This window comes from Sitophilus oryzae, unplaced genomic scaffold (assembly GCF_002938485.1).
Source record: "Sitophilus oryzae breed Bouriz unplaced genomic scaffold, Soryzae_2.0 scaffold_172_pilon_pilon, whole genome shotgun sequence".
NCBI lineage: Eukaryota > Metazoa > Arthropoda > Insecta > Coleoptera > Curculionidae > Sitophilus > Sitophilus oryzae.
Window position 1 is genome coordinate 6,495,269 of NW_022146424.1, and position 20,634 is coordinate 6,515,902.

Below are 20,634 nucleotides of genomic sequence, written 5' to 3' on the forward strand. Positions count from 1 at the left end.
TATTCTGATAGTAAAGTATTAAATAATTCTGGTGATTCAATAAAACAAATATTTACTATCAGAATATAAACGAAAATAAAATAAAAAGGTTTTTGCCCTGACCCGGATTCGAACTCTGACTCCTCGCTTGATAGGCGAAACCTCTACGCGTTGAGTTATGGAGACTCGGCCGGTTTATATTCAATACTAGAATTTAAAGGACTAATAAAAATATAGGATCTTCTTTCAATGCGCAGTAGGGAACCCAACGTTTACCGGGAGCCAGACGAGCCGCATGCTGTTCTAGAGAGCATAGTAAAAGATATATCAAAGAGCCAGACGTTTTAAAATACTTGTTTTTCCGACATTGCTAGCTTTGGTACTATTATAAATCTGAATATGCTGCCACACAGGTTAATCGTATTCCTCTTGTTCCTGTAGCCTATACAGGGCGAATTTAAAATTGTTGCATTTTCCGACGCTCTTTGTAACTTGGTTATCTAAAAACTTATTGAAAAGATGAAAGCTAAGTTCCGTACAGTTTTTCACGCAGAATTAAGTGGCGTAACTGGAAACTGTCATTTTCAAAATATGAGAAAACTTAAAAAAAAAAATAAGACACCCTGTACATATATTGTTCTTATATGCTACAAGCTTTATATTATTTGCCCTGTTATGATTTTTCAAAAAATATATATACTCTTTATTTATTTTTATAAGTATGGGAAAAATGCATTATTTAACTTTTTAACATAAAGTTAGTAAAAGTAGTTTAAAAGAGTATTATTAATATATTTTTTTCTACAAACGTCAGTAATAATGTAATTTTTAACGCATGCTATCAGTGCCTAAAATTTGACATTATGTCACTGACGGTAAAAGTCATTTACTTTTAGCACTGGTGAAACTGGTGCTAAAAGTAAGCCCGTGGTTACATTGGATGCGTGCCCGTGCGTTTTTTTGGTCGTACGTGCTCGGACGTGCACGCAGCAAAAAACAAACAAGTGGTATCTACGTAGGCGGTTACATTGCATCGGAGTTTGCGCGTCCGTGCACGTACATCAATTTCCGTTGGTCGAATGAAAACAAACTGGTTTGTTTTTTAATACGTGCACGTCCGAGCGTTCGAATTTTTATATCTCTAGGCCCAATACATTCCCGAAAAATTTGAATATTTTTGAATACCAGGTTTATTTTTATTTAGGATATATTAATGTTGATGGAAACGTTCTATAATATTCAATTTGACCGGTTGCTGTTTTAATTTACCAAATATTTTACATATTCATTTTCTTCTCCTTTTCTTGCTTATAAATCATTTACTCAATATTTTCTTTAATTCGTTACATCCCTTCGTCGTGTCCCAAGCTTCCGTTCTCATAAAATAAAATACCACTTTTGCGACAAAACTTTCCAGATTTGTCCGTTAACATGGTAGTGTGACCTTTATATAATTATAATTAAAATAATTTATTGAGCGGTAGGCAGAACTTGGATTAATGAGAGTACCGACTTTTCAGAGCGTAAATATAGTTTATCGTTTACATATAAAAACAAAATATAACCAGCTAAAGATCGAAATTAAGGCATCGCACTTTTATGGTAAGGGCTCTTTCTAAATTCAGTTATTATAAACTCTATTGCCACTTACCTTATTACGTCAACATCCATCAGCAATACATCAACAACAAGAACCTGTCGAAGACTTCGTTGATCCCCTTGTAGATCTACCCCTTCGATCTTGGACTCATTCTTAAGATTGAACCACTCGACCGGTTATCACAGTGTTCTTTTAAATAACTTAATATTTTAGTGATTAGGTGAAATAAAGAAATAAAATGCCGATTTTTCACAACACCTAACTATATTTAATATAAAGAAATAAATAAATAAAGAAAAAGATTTAACAACAAAACATTTATAATTAATGAAAAAGTAAGAAAATAATTAATGACAATTAGAGAATTGAAATTAAAACTCAGAGATAATAAAGTTAAAAAGAAATACAAAAGATTCTTCTTATTAGTCCAATTTAAATTATCAACAATTAGCATACACTTTCAGATCTCTCTTAGAATTATCGTTGGTAGAAAATTAATATATTAAAAAAAATATTCACTGAACAATTAAATTTAAATTAGAATTTAATAAAAAGAACAATTGCAAAATAATCACTTATGCAATGACATCTAAAATTTACTAAAGCCTTTAGAACAAACAGAAAGTCTTAAATCATTAATAAAGAAAAATATTAGAGAAAATCCAAAAACAACAATTAAAATACTGTAAGCATGAATAGTTTAGAATTTCCTAACTTGAGAATTTATTTGAGAAAATCTTTAGATAGAGAACTTACTAAAACAATTAAAAAGACCACTGGATAATATAAGATTTTTCGAATTCGACCGTCTAATTTAAAAGTCAGTACCGAACTAATTTTGAAGATGAAAATACTGATGCTGGTACTATCCCGGAATGGCGTTACTACATCTTCGGCACGCCCCTGTTTGAGGAACCTTCGAATACCCATCCAAATGCATATTTTGCACCTTTTTAATTGGCCGAAGGGTTCCTTCCCCAAAAGATCCCTAGACTTCTTTCACCCTTGTTTCTGGTTCTTATCCCGAGAGGGCATCAGCATGTCCTATTTATTAATTAAATGTAATTTTTAAACCCTTCCGTGTAAATCTTACTCTTTTACCAATTTGCTGAATACATTCATAATCTAAGCCTTACTAATACAAATTATATCGTGACATAGGATTACCTTAAAAAAACCGCCTAGAAATGAAATCTTTATTTCTTCATTTATTTGTCTATTTCTATTTAACTCTAGGAACGGAAAAAAAGATAATCCTATTTCTATCATTTTCAGACATTCATCCCGTGAACATTTGGATTCTGATTTTAAAACATATATTTAATACTTTTAATTTTCAATGTAAAACCTCTAGCGAGGGGATGATTTAATATTACTTATTTCTTTAAGCATGCCTACGTGCTTTTTCTGCGTTGTTTATTTTGAGATATCCCTAGGGTACACACAACTGGTACCACTCTGTCAAATAGAGTTTTAATAATAAGGGATGAATGTTTGTTCTACTTTACCCTCGTTTATGTGACTTTAAATTATTTAGAAGATTGTATTATTTGATTAGCTAGTTTCTCAGGATATATGCGTACTTTTAAAGAGTTTATGTGTCTTGAATATCATTATTGTATATCATTATAGATTATTTGCTTAGGCCTTTTAAAATTCGTTTGCCTATGTCAACTGATAACTTCGTAAACTGAAATGGTCCCATCTTAGAATAACAAACCAAAAGATAAAATTTTACCAAGCTTGATATTATTCTATTACACTTTTAGCACTTATATCATAAATAACTATTATTTAATTTAACTATCTTAATAAACTGCACTGAAAATGAAGGTATGCATCTTTTAGATAAAGCTGGATCAGGGTTATTGATATCCCAGGAAGCAATGTCACGTAAAAATGACGTTAAATTCTGGTCAGCAAGTGACGAGATATGACGAATTAAATGACGTAAATATGACGTGAAAATCACTTCCTAATGTCTCAGACGAATGACGTCATATTGCAGACGTCATTTTAACGTAATATTACAGGTAATATTGGGTACGTGATATTAACGTGATTATATACTAGATACTACTGCAAGAAAAATGAAACCATTACATTTTGAAATGCTAATATAGCTACCTATATTAAAAAACGTACATACATATCAAATATTTACAATTATTATAAATTATATACTATGTATAATTGGAAATGCTACAAAACCTTTTTCCTTAAATGGCAAAACGACACATTTGCCAATAATCCTGGTGATTGACCAGATCTTAAGATCTGATAAATTATTGACAACATATATACTCAATTCACTAGAGGGGTATGGATATGAATATAAATCAGAATAATAAAGAAATTCTTTACCGATAAGGTAAATCTCATTATCACTTGCTTTTATAATATTATGAATTTCAATAACTTTATTATTTCCTTTATCGTTTTGGCACAAGCAATAGCAGTCTGCCTTTGCCTGAGTTATTACTGACAGAGTTGTTTCATGAAAAATAATTTTACCGAACTGTTTATGGTATTTAATTTGTTTATTTAAAACAGGTAACGGCCCTCTCGAGTGTTCTAGAAGAAGTTTAAGATGATTAAATTCAATATTTATTTTTGAAATTAATAGGTCTCTTTCAACTAGCCGACGATGAATTTGTTGTAAAGGATTTGTAGGAGCTTTTACTAAAGATTTTAGTTGTCCTAAATAGTTCTCAAAAGGGAAGGCTGAAAAGTTGTCGAGCACACCAAATATTTCTACATCATCACAAATGTGTGATAACAAATGCACATTATAAATAATAAACTCTTTACCATATATTGTTTTCAAATGTTGAATAAAAACATTTATAATATCTTTTACGAAGAGAACTCCAAATTGTTTAATATGTTTTTTTGACAATAATATAGAGATCGAAAAATGAAATGCAAGGAAATTCTCGTAAATCGCAATATCTACAAGATCTTTTAAAACCAAAGGACCCAAGTAAATTAAAAACATTCTAAACTCGGTCGCTTTCCAGTATTGGAGCTCATCGAGAGAGCGAGGCTTTCGATTAAATTCTACCGGTATATGTGTTTTTAAATCAAGTAGACGTTCAGATATAATTTTTACTTTTTGACTTGGAAGTCTGACTTTTAATGGGCCGCCAATCCAAGTATTTAATAATTTTTTAACAATGCCTAAGCAAATATTATGCATGTAATCGATTGGAAAAGATTTAATCAAATCTATCGGTAATTCAGTTAATGGAGTTTGCGCAATATGATGGTCCTCGTCAAGTTGCTGTCTAAACGCTTCGTCGGTGCGCTTTTGAGATATTAAGCTGTCAAGAACAACTTTGTTCATATAATACTCTCCACGGACGGTGCATTTATCGCAAGAGGAATATCCTGTGTGCGATTTCGTGCACTTTAAGTAAGCTCGTGCAGGAGCATCGCAAATAAAGCTATGCACTTTGATTTCAACATATTCATTTGACCCATTTATAAATCCATTCTGAAGGAAGGTATTTAGTTCTTCTATAAATGGTTTTAAAAATGTATTTAAAGGTTTAGGTTTACTTTTACCACAAAAAACTGCAACTGTAAAAGGATTACTACAGGGAATATTTTTAATTGAACATAAAATCGGCCAAAGTTGTGATTTTGAACTTTTAAATAACGGAATACCATCAACATTAAAACAAAGCTGAATTTCTCCATTAATTGAACTATTTGACACAATTTTTGATATAACATTTTTTAGGCCAAAATAACAAAATTGACCAGTTTCCAAAGTAACGATGTCAGTTGAATTAGGAGTAGCTAGCAAGGTTCGGCTATCTAAAGGTAGTTCAGGATGGTAAGGCGAAAGTATGTGGAGAAGGTCAGTTAAAGCAGAGTGTGTTATTTTATGTTTCACAGTTGCCCATTCAACTAACTGCTGACAAAGCTTTGTATTTTCTTGATGTGAATCGTCTTGGTCAGAAATTGAGGATGATGGAGAATTTGAAATAGATGAAGTGTCACTACAATCAGTATTATTTAAAGTTTGTGACTGAACAATTTCTAAACTTGAAGTACTATTATCACAGTTTGGTATAATGTTAAAAGTATTACTATCTACCTGAGCATATTCACTAAGATTATTGGCAACAGTGTCCTTACAACTATCTTTATCTTGTAAAATATTTTGTGCAAATTGTTGTGAAGCTATTAAAGCCCTCCTAGATTTTTGCCTTGCACCAACAAATTCTTTCGGTTTTCGTTTTGACATTTAAAAAAATAATAGTAAATGTTACTTGCACTTACATTAGGTAATAATAAAATAAATTAAGGAGTAAACTTTTGTCCTTGCTTATGCTTCTTTTCCATTCTCTGCTTAGCATGCTTCAACCAAGTTTTTACTGCATTCTCAATAACCACTGTAGTTGTAGATGGAGATTTAATCTGTATGGCGCCTAGACATAAGAAAAATGTTTATGCTATATTCATATTTTTTAGTCGTCTACTTACGTATGATGACATTCACTAATTTTGTGTTTCCGAAAGCTTGTTTATTTCGTTGCCCGGCAAAATTATAATGTGTAGCTAAAAAATCTGACATGACCATTCTCAAAATTCTATTGACCTGAGCAGGGATTCCATTACCCCCTAGCGTTGAAAAATATGAAGCCTAAAATAGAAAATTAATCATAAAAAACTAGGTACTTAATATGTCTTGCTATAATGACAAAAATACTAAATAATACAATAATAATCATTACCAAATCATTGGAACTGTCCTCCTGTGAATTTAGATACTCCTCCAAGGTTTGCAAATTAGCAATACTTTCCAGAGGAAATTCCACTGGAATATCAGGTAAACAAGAAACAGTAGTTATGTTCCTTGTTTGTTTAAGTAATCCCTTAACCTCTTTTATTTCTTCCCTTAATTTTCTCACCTCTTTAAAAATTTTGTCCAAACCTAAAATAGAAAAAAAAAACAGATAGTTAATGCAATAGACCCACAAAAAAATATTATACCATTAGCAGACACAGTTATGGTTCTAGTCTCAGTTCTATTACTGTCAGATAAAGTTGATTGAATACAAGGTGTCAAAGTTATATCTTGATCTTCATCAATAAGTGATGGTGATGACACATCATGTGACACATTCAAATTTTCTCTCAATGTTTGGGTATTGGGAGTAATTTTGTTGGATACAGAAATATCACTATTGGAACCCCTAGCTGATGGGGTTTTCAATGTTTTCTGACAATTTGAGTCATCTGTTTAGAAATAGTATGTATTTATTAGATTCAAGACATAACAGCAATAAACATCCCTGTAAACTGCCAAAATGTTTGTTGTTATTTATATTTACCAGGTTTTACTTTTGGAAAAGTAGGCGGCCTTGGAAATTTTGAAAGTGGTTCATCCTCTTCACCTTCACTGGTGGAATAATCAGATAAATACCTCTTCACACTGAATTTTTTTCTAGTGCCCAAGGCTGAGTCAGATTCTGATGACTGTATGTCTGATGTTTCTTCACACTTTTTTAAATTCTTTTGAGCTTTTTCTAAGCTGTCTGTAAAAAAATTAAATTAATTAGGCGAGGTGCACATAAAGTTAGAAATACTTATGGCAAATATACAATCTAATTCTGACTTTTACTGCAAAAAAAACTATTTGTTACCCAGGTTTTTGTTCTGAAAATTCCAAGGAAAATACAACCTAATAAATATTATTTTATATAATGCTTCCTATAAAAATCCCATATGTATATGGTTAAACCTGATTGAAGTTTGAATTTTGATGATATGATGTTACATCATAGTGCTGCCACCAATAAATTCCATTAGAATATGCTTAGTGACATAGATGACGTAACAACATACCTTCAGAATTTAAACTTAGGTACTCAAAGTGTAACATTTTACACCAGAGATTAGATTAATAAATTACTAAGAAAAAGCCAAAGATTTCTAGATTCAATTTCAAAAACTATTAAAGATATTATACACACCACATTCAAAAAACAAACGTTTAACAGGATATAATTTCCAACTACTCTGACTAGGTTCTTCAGGAGTAGAAATTGCTCTATTGAAAAGATTAGATGTTTTATAAGGTGGCCAAAATGCCTCTTTCTTCAAAGGGGTAAGCCACGACGAGTGGACCAAACCTATTCCACCATTGTCTAAAAATTCCACTCCCACATAAGTCATCTTGTATGGATAACGTACACTACAGATTTATTCTAAGCCAACACCAACACTACAAAAATAGAAAAAAAATCCAAACAAAATACAAATTAAACACAAAAATTTAAGAATTAGGTAATTTAGGGGTAACCAATTTAGGTATACTTAGTGACGGAGAGATAATTGGAATCACCGATGCCCCGTAGCTTCAGATTCGTTGGTCAGATAATATATACACTTACACCTCGACTTACTTATACATCTGATAAATTGAATTGTTCTATGATAAACAAATAGGTATAGAAAACGTCTTGAGATAAAATGTATTGATTTACAACTATATGGATAGCCCTCAGGATATCATTACATTAGGTACTTCCTTAAAAGTGTATGGAGACTCTTTGATTGACGACATAATGCCCAATTAAATTGAAAAAATTGTAAATATTACACTTATAATTTATAATACTTACCAGAAAGATGACCCTGCACTTATCTACAAGAATATAGAATATAGTAGCACCTAACACCGAAGATCAACAGTCACAGCAATACTAATCCTTTGTCCTTTGTTTATCTATTTAATATCAAACCGCCATTCGCCATTCCATAATCAAAAACCACATGAAGACGGGAAATTGGTATTAATCACAGATATTAATTATTATTTCGTTCCGTTTTCCCTCCAAACCACTCGACCCCACGCCACGATCATAACCTCACAATTTTTCAAAACCAAAAACGTCAAATATCAATTAAAGTAGTTGATCGGTTAAAAAATACGGATAAAAATCGAACGAACTGAGTAGTAGAATTTGGTATATATCGCGCGAAGTTAGAAAACATTAATTTTATCGTGAAAACGCAATAAAAAAATTCATAATGTTCTTATACATATTATATCACCCGAAAATCACGTTAAAATGACGTGATATTATATTACATCATTTTGGCGTCATTTATCTGACGTCATTATGTCGTCAATTTCTGGTTATTTTGGAATACATGACGAGTATTGACGAGTTATCACCATATAATAACGTCATTGTGACGTGCTCCTGCTACCTGGGATCTTTGATGCACTTGTGCCAAAATTCCGCACACAGAAACTAGCGCATTCACAAACTCTATGGGATTCAGTTTTTGCCTTTTCAGTAAGTTGTAAGGTAACCAAGATAGGAGAAGAGTCGAAAAATCCAACATTTTCAAATCCGCCCTGTATTTCAGGAACGATAAATCTGTGTAAAATATCTTTAGTTTTATAAAAAAAAGTAGCATAGTGAACAAAAAAAAACATGGAATACGAAAATGAGACACCCCGTACATTCCACTTGAATTTTCTATACAAGCCTTATATCGTTGTCTTCCGTTTTGCATTATTTACGCATTAGTACTAGATACATTAGTTTAATGCAGTAGCTTTATCGTTATTCTGTCTACAAACTCAAATTTATAATCACCTATTGTGCACGATGTAGTGTAAGCAGAACTTTCCTGAGATAAAATGATCGCTTTAAAGTTCGAAGTGATCGCTTACGTACATTTAGGAATGAAGAAGAAACTTCGGCGTAATACGAAACTCAGGCAATTTACCTAAGTGAAAATCTTTGAGCTTTTCCTAGTCCATTTTTTATTCCAAAACTTGTTACTATTGTATGGAAAAGTGATATAGAAATTTTATTATATACTGTATATAACAAATTTAAATACTTTTACAAAAGTATATTTTATAAATAATTGACAAGATATATTAGAAATTTTTACATTTCCTCTTGAATCACATTTCTCATAGCGGGTGTTTCTCAAAAGTGGCTTACCCCTATAACTTTTTTATTTTTTCAGATGAAAAACGAGATTTGATATGTTAGTATATGACATAAAATAGGATTGATTGACGTATTCAATTGATTTCGGTCACTTCCTATTTTACCGGAAATGACTACCAATTTTTGATTTTTAAAACTTTTTTTAAATGTGTTTGAATGTGTTGAATTTAAAGAATTTTTTTTTATACATAGCTTTGATAATCTGTAATAAATATTTTTTTTTTGTTAAAATGGATATAGTAAACAATGTTTATCGTTCACACTTAATATTATTACAAATTCTTGCACATTTCGATTTGTGGTTTCTTCAAGAATAAATTTGACCATTGTTTTGGCCTTAAAATGCCTAGAAACATTATTTCACAGTGTAATAGCGTCAGAATAGTAACACTGTCTCAACAGGACTACAGGCAAGTTGCAATAGCTGAAATTTTAAGAGTTGACCAAAGCGATGTTACGCGAATATTAAAAAAATTCAGGGAGACAAACGAGGTTACAGACCGGCCTGGAAGAGGTAGAAAGAGAGTTACTACTGCTGTGCAAGACCATCAAATATCCTTAATTGCACGACGCAATCCCTGCTTTCTAGTCCTGCTATTAAAAACGAGTTAGCTCGCCTTGAAGGAGTAAATGTTTCAAGAAAGGCCATAGCAAGAAGACTCCATGACAGAGGATTACATTTAAGGAGGCATCTAAGTGTTCCGAAGCTTAATTTACAGCACAAAATTACGCGACTATAATGGGTTGAGGAGATGAGAGCAAATGGACCTAATTGAAATTTCGTCATGTTTAATGATGAAACAAGGAATAGGCCTAGCGTCAGATTCGCGACAAACTTTGGTCTGGAGAGCATCTGGAAGACGAGCACGTTTGAATGCAGCTCAACCCTGTGTCCCGTTTCAAGGGGGAAGCATTATGGTATGGGCAGGTATAATGCACGGAGCTCGAACTCCTTTTGTTTTTATTGATGGCACAATGACAGGTGCCTCATATCTTAGAGACGTTTTAGAACCTAATGTGTGTCCATTTCGAGGGACAGTGGGGGATGAATTTGTTTACATGGACGATAATGCTTCGCGAATTTTGTGAGGAAGAGGGTATAAGAAAACTGTGGTGGCCACCGATGTCTCCAGATATGATCGAGCATGCTCAGGACATGTTAAAATGCCATATTGCCAAAAGGAATGATCCCCCGTACCTTAAATGAATTGAAAATTGCTGCGCGCGAAACATGAAAATCAATTCCTCAACATCTTCTGAACAACTTAATTGAGAGCATGCCACGTCGTCTCACAGCTTGCATTGAGGCTCGAGAAGGCAATACAGACTATTAGTTGTGAGAAATAATTAAAATTGTTTTCAATATTTTCTGTTTAAAATAAAATTTGTTTTTGTTGATTTTCACTCATTATGAAATAAAATTATAATAACAGCCTAGTTGCACTTAAATTTTTAATTTTATATTAGTTAGTCGTGTACTATAAGTCAATATGTCCAAAAATATCTCTCTCTTCAGTCCTGACCCCCATTAGGGAGTGTAGTGGTCAGCGTAACATCATGGATGATTTTTCTCCATGCGCCTCTGTCTTTTGTCATCTCGATGACATCGTGCATTGGCTTGCTATAGCTAGTCGTGATCTGGTTTATCCATCGAGTTGGAGAGCGGCCACGTGGTCTACGTCCCTCCACCTTGCCTTGAATTATGAGTCTTTCCATATTCTCCGGACTTTTCCTCATTTTATGTCCAAAATATTTTAGTTGTTTTAGTCGGATTTTACAGGAAAGCCTGTGTTAGTAATATTAAGTTCATTTATAATGGAAACGTTTGTACGGCGTTCAATCCATGGGATACGGAGCATACGTCTATAACAATACATCTCGGTAGCATCGATCTTCTTATGTTCCGATAACAATACATCTCGGTAGCATCGATCTTCTTATGTTCCGCCTGCCTGAGAGTCCACGATTCGCAGCCATACTTCAATATTGGGAGTACCAAACAGTTGACTAGCCGGTTTTTGGTGGCTCTTGAAATCTGGCGGTCTTTCCAGATCTTGGTCAGTCTCCCAACAGCTACCTTTGCCATGTTGCACATACGCTCTTCTTCTTCCGATGTGCCTGTATTTGTCAATAGTGATCCCAGGTATACGTATGACTTAACGATTTCAAAGCGGTCGATATTACTTATATTTGGATGGTTGTTATGTTGCCTATCAACTATCATAATTTTGGTTTTTTGCGTGTTTAGTTCCAGACCGAGCCGATTGCTTTCGTTTTCTACCCTATTTACTAAATTGATTAACTCTTCTTGACTGTTAGCGAGTAGTGCTGTATCATCTGCAAAGCGTAGATTATTTATTTTTTGGCCATTTATTGAAATGCCTCCTTCCCATGTTTCTAGCGACCTTCTCATTATGTATTCTCCGTATATGTTAAATAGTTGAGGAGAAATATACACCCCTGTCTGACTCCTTGTTCGAGGGAAAATTCCTTTGAAGCTGAATCCAGTATTCTAACTGATCCTGTAGTGTGCTGATACAACTGAATGATAAGTGAAATAAGGTGTTGCGGTACCTCCACTTCCTTTAAGATTTTCCACAGGTGATGCCATCTGACTTTATCGAAAGCTTTTTTATAGTCTACGAAACAAATATAAAGAGAGATGTTGAATTCCCTTGCTTTCTCTATGATTTGGCGCATATTCAGAAGATGTTCTTGAGTGCCTCTGCCCTTGGTGAAACCTGCTTGTTCTGCTGGAATTTCTCTTTCTAGAAAAGCTTTCAGTCTTTCATTTATAATTTGCAACATTACTTTACTGGCATGTGAGATGAGGGAAATTGTACGATAGTTGCTGCACTTATGTATGCTCCCTTTCTTGTGGAGAGTGACAATGGTGGAGTGTGTCCAGTCGTCGGGCCATTCTCCTGTGTGCCATATTTTATTACAGATCAGATGAAGCATTTCTAATCCAGGTTCTTTAACGGCTTTTATTATTTCTGCTATCATTAAGTCTGAACCTGGTGCTTTATGGTATTTTAATTTGTTTATGGCCAATTCAACTTCACTTTTAAGGATGTCCGGTTCTTTCTCTGAATTTTCGTGGTGGTCGACATAGTTATATTGTTCACTGTCTTTGTATAAATCTTCGCAATAAATGCAATAATAATCGCTGTGTCCAGAAATATAAAAAGAATCATATTAGGTCCAAAATAAAATAGAAATATCGTTATATGCAATAATTTTGGCCATGTGTGTTTGCTAATGAGCCAACCTCGTTCTATTTGAAAGTGGGAAAACACCAGAACACATCCACTAAGTGCTCCGAGATAATAACCATTCCAGCCTTAAACTTTGGTAGGACTGATATCGAAGATGGAAAACTAACCTCTGTAAAACCGTTTCAGATACTGGCTTTTGTCGAAGCCCTGAGACTGTATGATGAGTTATAACTCTAAAAAGGGAGACACACATTAACTTCCCTGAATGAAAAAAATTAAACTTCCATGAACTATAAATAAAATCATTCATTAAAAAATATTCCAGATAACCATATTTTTAAAATATAACAATATAATAGCTAGAATTTATTCTGTTCTTTGCTGTACGAATTTAAAATCTTCAAATTGCTTTATCTAGACTACTTCATTTAATACCTCTAATTTAATATAAACCTCTGTTTCGTTTCTTTGTATCCATCTTAAGCACTCTGTTGACCAAAGGATCGAATCTTCCTTAAATAAATTTGTACAGCGCGCTGAAACGCAAAACTGCAACCGTCTTCGGCCGTTTTCCCAAGCACGTTCTGTTCTAAAACACGAAGCTTGCAAGTCTGAAATTATTGTTATGACGTGGAAGGAATATTCATGAAATATCTGCGCCGATTCCGGGCCGTCGACTGCCGGCTCGAAGTGGCCATTTCGTCCATTCAATAACGGATCGAGACGAGAAAATGAAGAATAGCCGGCGCTACAGCATTGCTAGACGTCGGCGTCGTTGCAGTGTCTAAGAATTTTATTTCGGACTTCAATTTTATGGATATTTGGAGCAATGTATGATTTAGGACGAAAATACTTGCAGTGCCATATTTATTGTCAAGGAAGGAAAGAATAGATTTGTTCTAACATAGACATTTGAATTGTTAGCCTATGTCTATGTTTAGGGATCGGCAAGACAAGAAACCTTGTCTTGACAAGCAATTTCTTGTCTTGTCTTGAAATCTTTTCAAGAATTAAAAAAAATCTTGTTTTGGCCATTTCTTGAGAGTTGTTTTCTTGTCTTGATTCAAGAAATCGTGAAATTTCTTGATATCTTGACAAAAGGGGAAACCCCGTTTAAAATTCGTTTATTAAAGAGGCCCTGTTTAAAAGCCGCGGTGAGATTGGTTAAGATGTTTATGGTTTATGCGTAAAATCGAGGGTCAGGCATCTAATTTTCAAAAAATTCAAAAATTTTGGGCTTATTATACTACAGTAGCCAAAATCATCAGATTTACATAATTTTGTTAATTATTATTATTTATATCTAACATTAAAATGAGTGATTGTGATGGTTCGTTGAGCAGCAAATCTGAGTCATTCGTAATTGAATCTGGTTCAAAATACCTACCACCTCAGACACCTGGACGTAGAAGTTTAATTAGTGACATTATATATATATAGGGACGATGATAATACTACTACAGATAAAAAGAGTCAAAACAACAATGATAAAAGCTGCTCTACTTCAGTGGCGTACATTAAAATGCATTATTTTTTTTATTTTAAAAGTTTTACGTTAATTCAAAAAGTCTGTATGCCACTGAAGTAGACCCGCTTTGCAAAGTTTTTTTTATTCTAATATCGTAGGCCATAACATATACAAAAAATTATAAAAAAAAACATTTAAAAATTAAAAAATTAGCGCCGGGAGGCACGTATAGCCGCCCATACTAAAATATGTTAATAAAAAGTTGGTAGGCAGTTCTTTCAGTTTCAAAGATTTTGATGTTATTACAAATTTTTTTGAATTTGTAATTGAAATTGAAAACCGCGTTTTGCTAGGTACTGTAATTTTGGAGTTACGATTTTTTAAAATTTTTAACCCCCTTCCTTACCCCCTTACCAACCCCCCACCCCCACCAAAAACTAATGATCAGATTCTCGGGTGCCACAGTATTTTTGTGCCAAATTTGGTTAAAATCGGTTTAGCGGTTTTTGAGTTAGTTTGAGACGGACACCATGAGAAAATATTTTGTATTTAGGTCATTTACGACCCAAATAACTCATTTTTAGTGAAATTAAAAAAACTTTTTTTTGTCGATCTTAATAGCCTACCATACCTATTGGTATGGTCGGTTAAAAAACATTAGGCATTAAAAAAGGTTCCAATTTAATTTAGCCCACAGTATGCCAACTTAGGACATTCGACTTTGGACCTATTTATGTCAACTTTGGACATTGGACATCCGACAAAGTGCCGCTTCGTACAAATATTTTTTGCTTAATAACTTTTTTATCCATCAATTAATGGATATTCATACAATATACAAATACCTAAGTAAATGAGTATTTCTTTTTTATTTTATATGTTTCTTGTCAAGAAATCTTGATCTTGAGAAGTAATTTCTTGTCTTGTCTTGAACACCAAAAATCATTTCTTGTTGATCTTGTCTTGAAATCAAGAAAATAATGACCCCTGTATATCTATGTTATGCCGGGTCCAGACCAAGCACACAAAATAACGACAAGACAGAAACATTCATGTTTTACGACAAAATTGTGACAAATCCAATACATGTCTGCGACATTTTTGTCTCATTTTTGTTTTGTTTCAAAATTCGGAGACTTTTCAAGGTCCCCTCTCGAGTCAGTAAAGATCAAAGTGTCTATGATTTGTACGTATATTTTACGACAAGTTGTCAGAGCAGTGTGGATGGCGTGAAGAACAGTTAACCTAATAGGACTGCTCATTCAGCCATAAGTGTCCGCCAGGTGCATGCGAAAACTACTCGCTTTGTGACGTCACTGTAGTCCTTGTCATGGTTATTTAGTCCTTATCCGGCAACCAATAATACTACACACATGTGCATTATTGGTTGCCGACTGCAAAACGTTCATTATTTCGTTTATTTATTTAAACACCTTATATGTATGCAGTATAGAAAATTAACTGTGTATAAATCGTATTAATTACTCGGATAATGCATTTTTAAGAACAGCAGTTCCCAGCATCACCTTTTGCAAGCATTTTTTTTAGAATACTTCCATATTTTGCTTTAAAATAATTAATAAACAATATCGTGGGCACTTAGTAAGCACTTTGTCACAATTCACAACTCAAAATGACCGTATTTAGACACTCTACAGCTCTAAAAACTATAAAGACACCTTTTTCACATTTAAAATTGACAAAATAATTAACTCAAAATTTCTCAGCTGTTATTTTTATAAGTTTACCATAGGCAACTAATAATACACACTATCATAACAAGGCTTTGACAAGGACTACAATGACGTCACAACTGTCAGCTGAAGCGCGGGAAGAGGCGAACGTACGTCTTATGAGGATGAGCAATTATTATTAAACTATTAGTTTACCGTTCTTGGATGGCGTGTGCTGCCAACAGTAGTAGGAGACCAGTGAAATCACACATGGTTAATAAAACTCATTCGCAATAACTAAACGTTTCACTATTGTACTTTTGTCCTTACGGTGTGGACAATTTGTCTTGTCAGAATTCCCCATTTTTTGTCACAAGTTTGTCTTGTTTTTGTCTCAAAATCGTTTTTACTTTTTGTCGCCTTGGTCTGGACCGGGCATTAGAAATGTGTCGACTTGGACAGTTTTGTTATTATACCAATATTAAAGGCGGGATGGATGTTTTTCAACTGATTTTAGAATCAAAATCAAAACCTAATTTTTAATTTACACTCAGATGCAAAAAAAACCAACGGAGATTTTTTTCGTCAAGTTTAAAGTGTTATATTTTTGCTTGCTTCCTCCACGTTACCGTAGATGGAGCTAACAAAGCTTAGGTAAGGGTATATATGAATAAACAAAATACGAGTAGCGGAAAAAGGGGCCAAAAAACCCTACATATATGCTTATTCTCTGCATTAAGTTCATCAGACCGAATGGAACAGCCATTCGACGACCGGTTTCGGAGATTTTTCTCCATCGTCAGGCCATCGTCACTTAATGCAGAGAATAAGCATATATGTAGGGTTTTTTGGTCCCTTTTTCCGCTACTCGTATTTTGTTTATTTATATATACCCTACCTAAGCTTTCTTAGCTCCATCTACGGTAACGTGGATGAAGCAAGCATGTTTGTCCAGTAGGCCGCTGGTTTTAATTTTCGCGGTACGATCTGTGATTGTCACAGCTGCCGCTAGATGGCGTAGAGTGTCTAGCACTCTCATCATAGTAGTACGTTTTGTACTCAAATGCTATTCTCTGCTTTTCGTTGGTCAGATCGAGGGTTACAGCAAAGTCGGCCTGACGATGGAGAAAAATCTCCGAAACCGGTCGTCGAATGGCTGTTCCCTTCAGTCTGATGAACTTAATGCTGAGAATAAGCCTATATTAGAGGTGGGCCAGTCTGCGATTTTTGTGGAGCTGCTACGCTCTGCGACTGCTCCAATAAAAGCACTGTGACAAGTAGCAGCGATTTTTCGGAGCAATTAACCTATAAATTAAAAATGTAGTTTTATAGGTTAATTGCTCCGAAAAATCGCACTCGGTGTTCGGCACCGTTCGTTGCATTTACTAAAAAAGTACAGGACTATAGGTGTGATTATGATAGGCAACATCATCGTCTAGTTTTTATTTATTTATATCGTATGATCGAAAAAAACGGCGTCAGCGATAGCTATGAAATGAAGATTGCTGGCATTTTATATGTAAAATTTATGGGGAATGTTATCGATTGTCATTTCCAAGCCAACTGGACGCCGTTTTTTATTTCGATCAGTAGTGGCGATTTTAACGTCTGTGCAATCGGGGTAAGTCACCGACGGGCCCCAAGCCTCCCGGGCCCTTGCGAACAAGATTCGAACTTTTCCGAACTACGGGCCCCTAGAGCTCTTAAAATCGCGGCTGTACGGTACTATACTGATGTCTTAGTTTGATAGATGTTGCTATATTTTTTTAGTCTATTCAGAAGAATTTGAGTGTTTCTAAGTACCAAGCACTTTGCTATAAATATCTTAAAGAGTCTGTTCATTTTCACAGAGTGGTGGCCCATGGTAAAAACTTAATGTTATATTCAATTCAAAGTCGAAACTGTCAAAAAAATCTTTATTAGTGACCGGTTTCGGCTATTTAGCCATCATCAGACCTTAAAAATAGATATAAATAATAAAACTTATATGAATGTATAAGATCAAATAAAAGATTTAGGATATACAACAAAACACAGATACAAAATTAACTAACAAATAAACATACTAACAAGTTAAAAATTACCTTTGTCAAAAACATCTGTTTGTGATTAATATATAATACATAAATATCTTATTTAGATTCATGAAAGAAAAAGCGAACGCTGCTACGTTTCCCGTTCCCAAACTCCCAACAGCTCCAGTACACAGAATATACTCAATATACTATGCTCCAGTCGACTGCGACCTGCGACGACTGTGACTGGAACAGTCTGACCGGGCGACGGGGCTAGGAGCATTTTCAGAATTTACACTATTGCCTGCTATTGCTCCTATTGCTACTCACGAGCGCAGATGTCCTAAACTTGTAAACTGCTCCGAAATGTCACTGCGATTTTCTTGGAACTGGAGCAGTCACATACTGCGACGTTGGTGGAGCTGTGACAAAGTAGCGGACTGCGATTTCACAACCCACCTCTAGCCTATATGTAGGATTTTTTGGCCCCTTTTTTCGCTACTCGTATTTTGTTTATTGTTATATTTTTTTTACTTCTTTAGCCCCATTATCATAATTTTTTTAGCAAACTTTATATAAATCTATCAACTTTAATTCATAAATTCGGTTTTTTAAGTATTCTTTTTTACCCTAACTTTAAAACACCCTGTGCAATAATATCATAAGTAACTTTTTCTAAAACACATGGTACAAAGAATACAAGGTATGATATTGCGCAGGTTGGTCGCGACGTCACAGGTGATAACTGGCGCTATTGGTCAGCACTCTCCGCGCGCCAGTTCAAATCGTCAAGATATTGTTATAAACCTGTTTTTTTGTTTATATACCGTCATTGAATTATCGCTAAGCAAGTTACTGTGGAGCAGTGCGTAAGGAGTCGGGCTAGGAAGCGAGAGACCTGAGTTCGAATCTCAGCCGGGACATAACTTTTTATTTATTTTTTAAATACTGTTGTATTCTATAGTTTATTTTTGTAGTATAAAAAAGAACTATTTATTCTGTTATTTTTTAATCTCCGGTATTAATATAAATTGATTGTTGGTACAACACCTCATTTAATATAAAATAATATTCTACTTTTTGAAATGTATCGGGCACTAATTGTACCTAAAAGTAATATATTTTTAGTGATATACCATATTGTAAACTATTTAATATTTCAGTCACTTAAAAAGTTAATTTGCATTGAATAATTGCCTACCATTAAAGGAAATTTGAGCTATATAATCCTTGATGGTCATATTCTGGGTATGCAAATACTTCCTCTAAATTTTGGGTTTCGTTCAACCGATTTATTCTCAAAACCTGAAACATCTACATATAAAAAGAAGCACAGGTCACTAATTATAATAGACTTCACCCTTGGAATTACTTCTATCACAATTACAATACATTCATCTGCATTGGCATTTTCTACTTTTCGATGGGAAACTTCAACTTCCCAACATTTTTTAAATGATGTAACAATTCCTCTTGTGGTTACTTTTCCATAGATATCCTCATCTCTGTCCTCATGTGAATTCAGAGGCAATGAACATGAAAATTATTTACCATAAACATCGCAAACTAAAAACCTAATAAACAATTTTATACCGAATATAGAAATAAATTTAGTATTCTTACCTATTATTATCGTCCAAATCCATGTTAATAGATAATTATTTTTAAATATATTTTTGGAACTGCTGGTTTTAGTAATTATTAAATTAAACGAACTAAAAAGTCTAAAAAATAAACAATTCTTAACCATAACCCTAAAAAATGCAGATCTCCTGTCAACTTTCTTTATTTTTTATTTATTCATTATTTTCCTGGTGACGTCACAGGTGGTATGCGCGAACTGAACGAAATTGGAGCCGCTATCGATCATACCTTGTATTCTTTGTACCATGTCTAAAACATTATTTTTTAATCAGAACCATGTATCCTGAGCATTTTGTTTTTTGCTTCATGCCAACACATGCCTTGGTTAATTTTTAAGAGCAAAAGGAACTTGTAAATAACAATTTGCAATTTTTTCAACTATCATTACTTTATAATGTTATTTTTTAAAATCATGGGGTGACTTTGGTGACTATTGTTGTAATTTCATATCGACACTGATAAGAACTCTATATTAAAATTTTAAAAAATGTTAAGAAGTAACAATACAGGCTTAGTTTTAATAAATATTAATAACACTAACCGAACTAAGGATATTGAATAAAAAATAACTGTAATAACTAATTGTACAAACAAACAAAAACTTCTAAAAAATACTGTAATACCTCCCCAGGCTGTTCGGGCTGTTATAACTGTCTGTAGACGTCGGTTCATACAGTTAATGAGGCTGAAATATATTGTGTTATGTTTTGCCATTCTTCTTCAAGAAACAAGCGAATATTCATAATTTCGGCCATCTTCAACAAGATCAATGACTTTTTCCACAATCTTATACGAAATCACCTATGTGTTTTGATTAAAAAAAGTTTTAAATAATTTTCAGTGGTATTCACCTACTCAATATCACTATTCTCTTCGTCATTCATCATATTTAGAACAAAAATATAAAAATCACTCGTAAACATTGTTTCATTTTTTTAAACATTAAACTGACAAACATTTCTGATATATTTTAAAAACATAAGCCACTTCTGTATTCAGCTCAATTATGTCATTTTGGAGTGTTAAAACAGTCGGCGAAATGAAAC

The 20,634-nt window shown here is 33.6% G+C and overlaps 2 protein-coding genes across 4 annotated transcripts in view; one reads left to right on the forward strand and one right to left on the reverse strand.

Moving 5' to 3' along the window:
- Nucleotides 1-20,634, forward strand: part of LOC115881542 — a 457,389-nt gene that overhangs the window by 327,002 nt on the left and 109,753 nt on the right. The gene's annotated exons all lie outside the window — the stretch shown is intronic.
- LOC115881541 lies at nt 3,689-8,808 on the reverse strand. 3 transcript variants are annotated; one of them, XM_030899081.1, is made up of 7 exons: nt 8,218-8,808; nt 7,567-7,817; nt 6,925-7,128; nt 6,584-6,829; nt 6,325-6,524; nt 6,074-6,233; nt 5,467-6,018 (listed from the first exon to the last, which is right to left on the reverse strand). In XM_030899081.1, the coding sequence occupies exons 2-7, from the start codon at nt 7,766-7,768 to the stop codon at nt 5,891-5,893; spliced, it is 1,140 nt and encodes a 379-aa protein (XP_030754941.1). In that variant the 5' UTR covers nt 7,769-7,817; nt 8,218-8,808; the 3' UTR covers nt 5,467-5,890. The 3 variants fall into 3 exon arrangements, with proteins under 3 accessions (XP_030754939.1, XP_030754941.1, XP_030754940.1); XM_030899080.1 differs by having other exon boundaries at nt 7,567-8,808; XM_030899079.1 differs by lacking the exons at nt 6,584-6,829; nt 6,925-7,128; nt 7,567-7,817; nt 8,218-8,808 and having other exon boundaries at nt 3,689-6,018; nt 6,325-6,487.

Bases quoted from the DNA above. Each gene is read 5' to 3' on its own strand.
- LOC115881541 (XM_030899079.1), bottom strand. From the start codon at position 5,834: ATGTCAAAACGAAAACCGAAAGAATTTGTTGGTGCAAGGCAAAAATCT.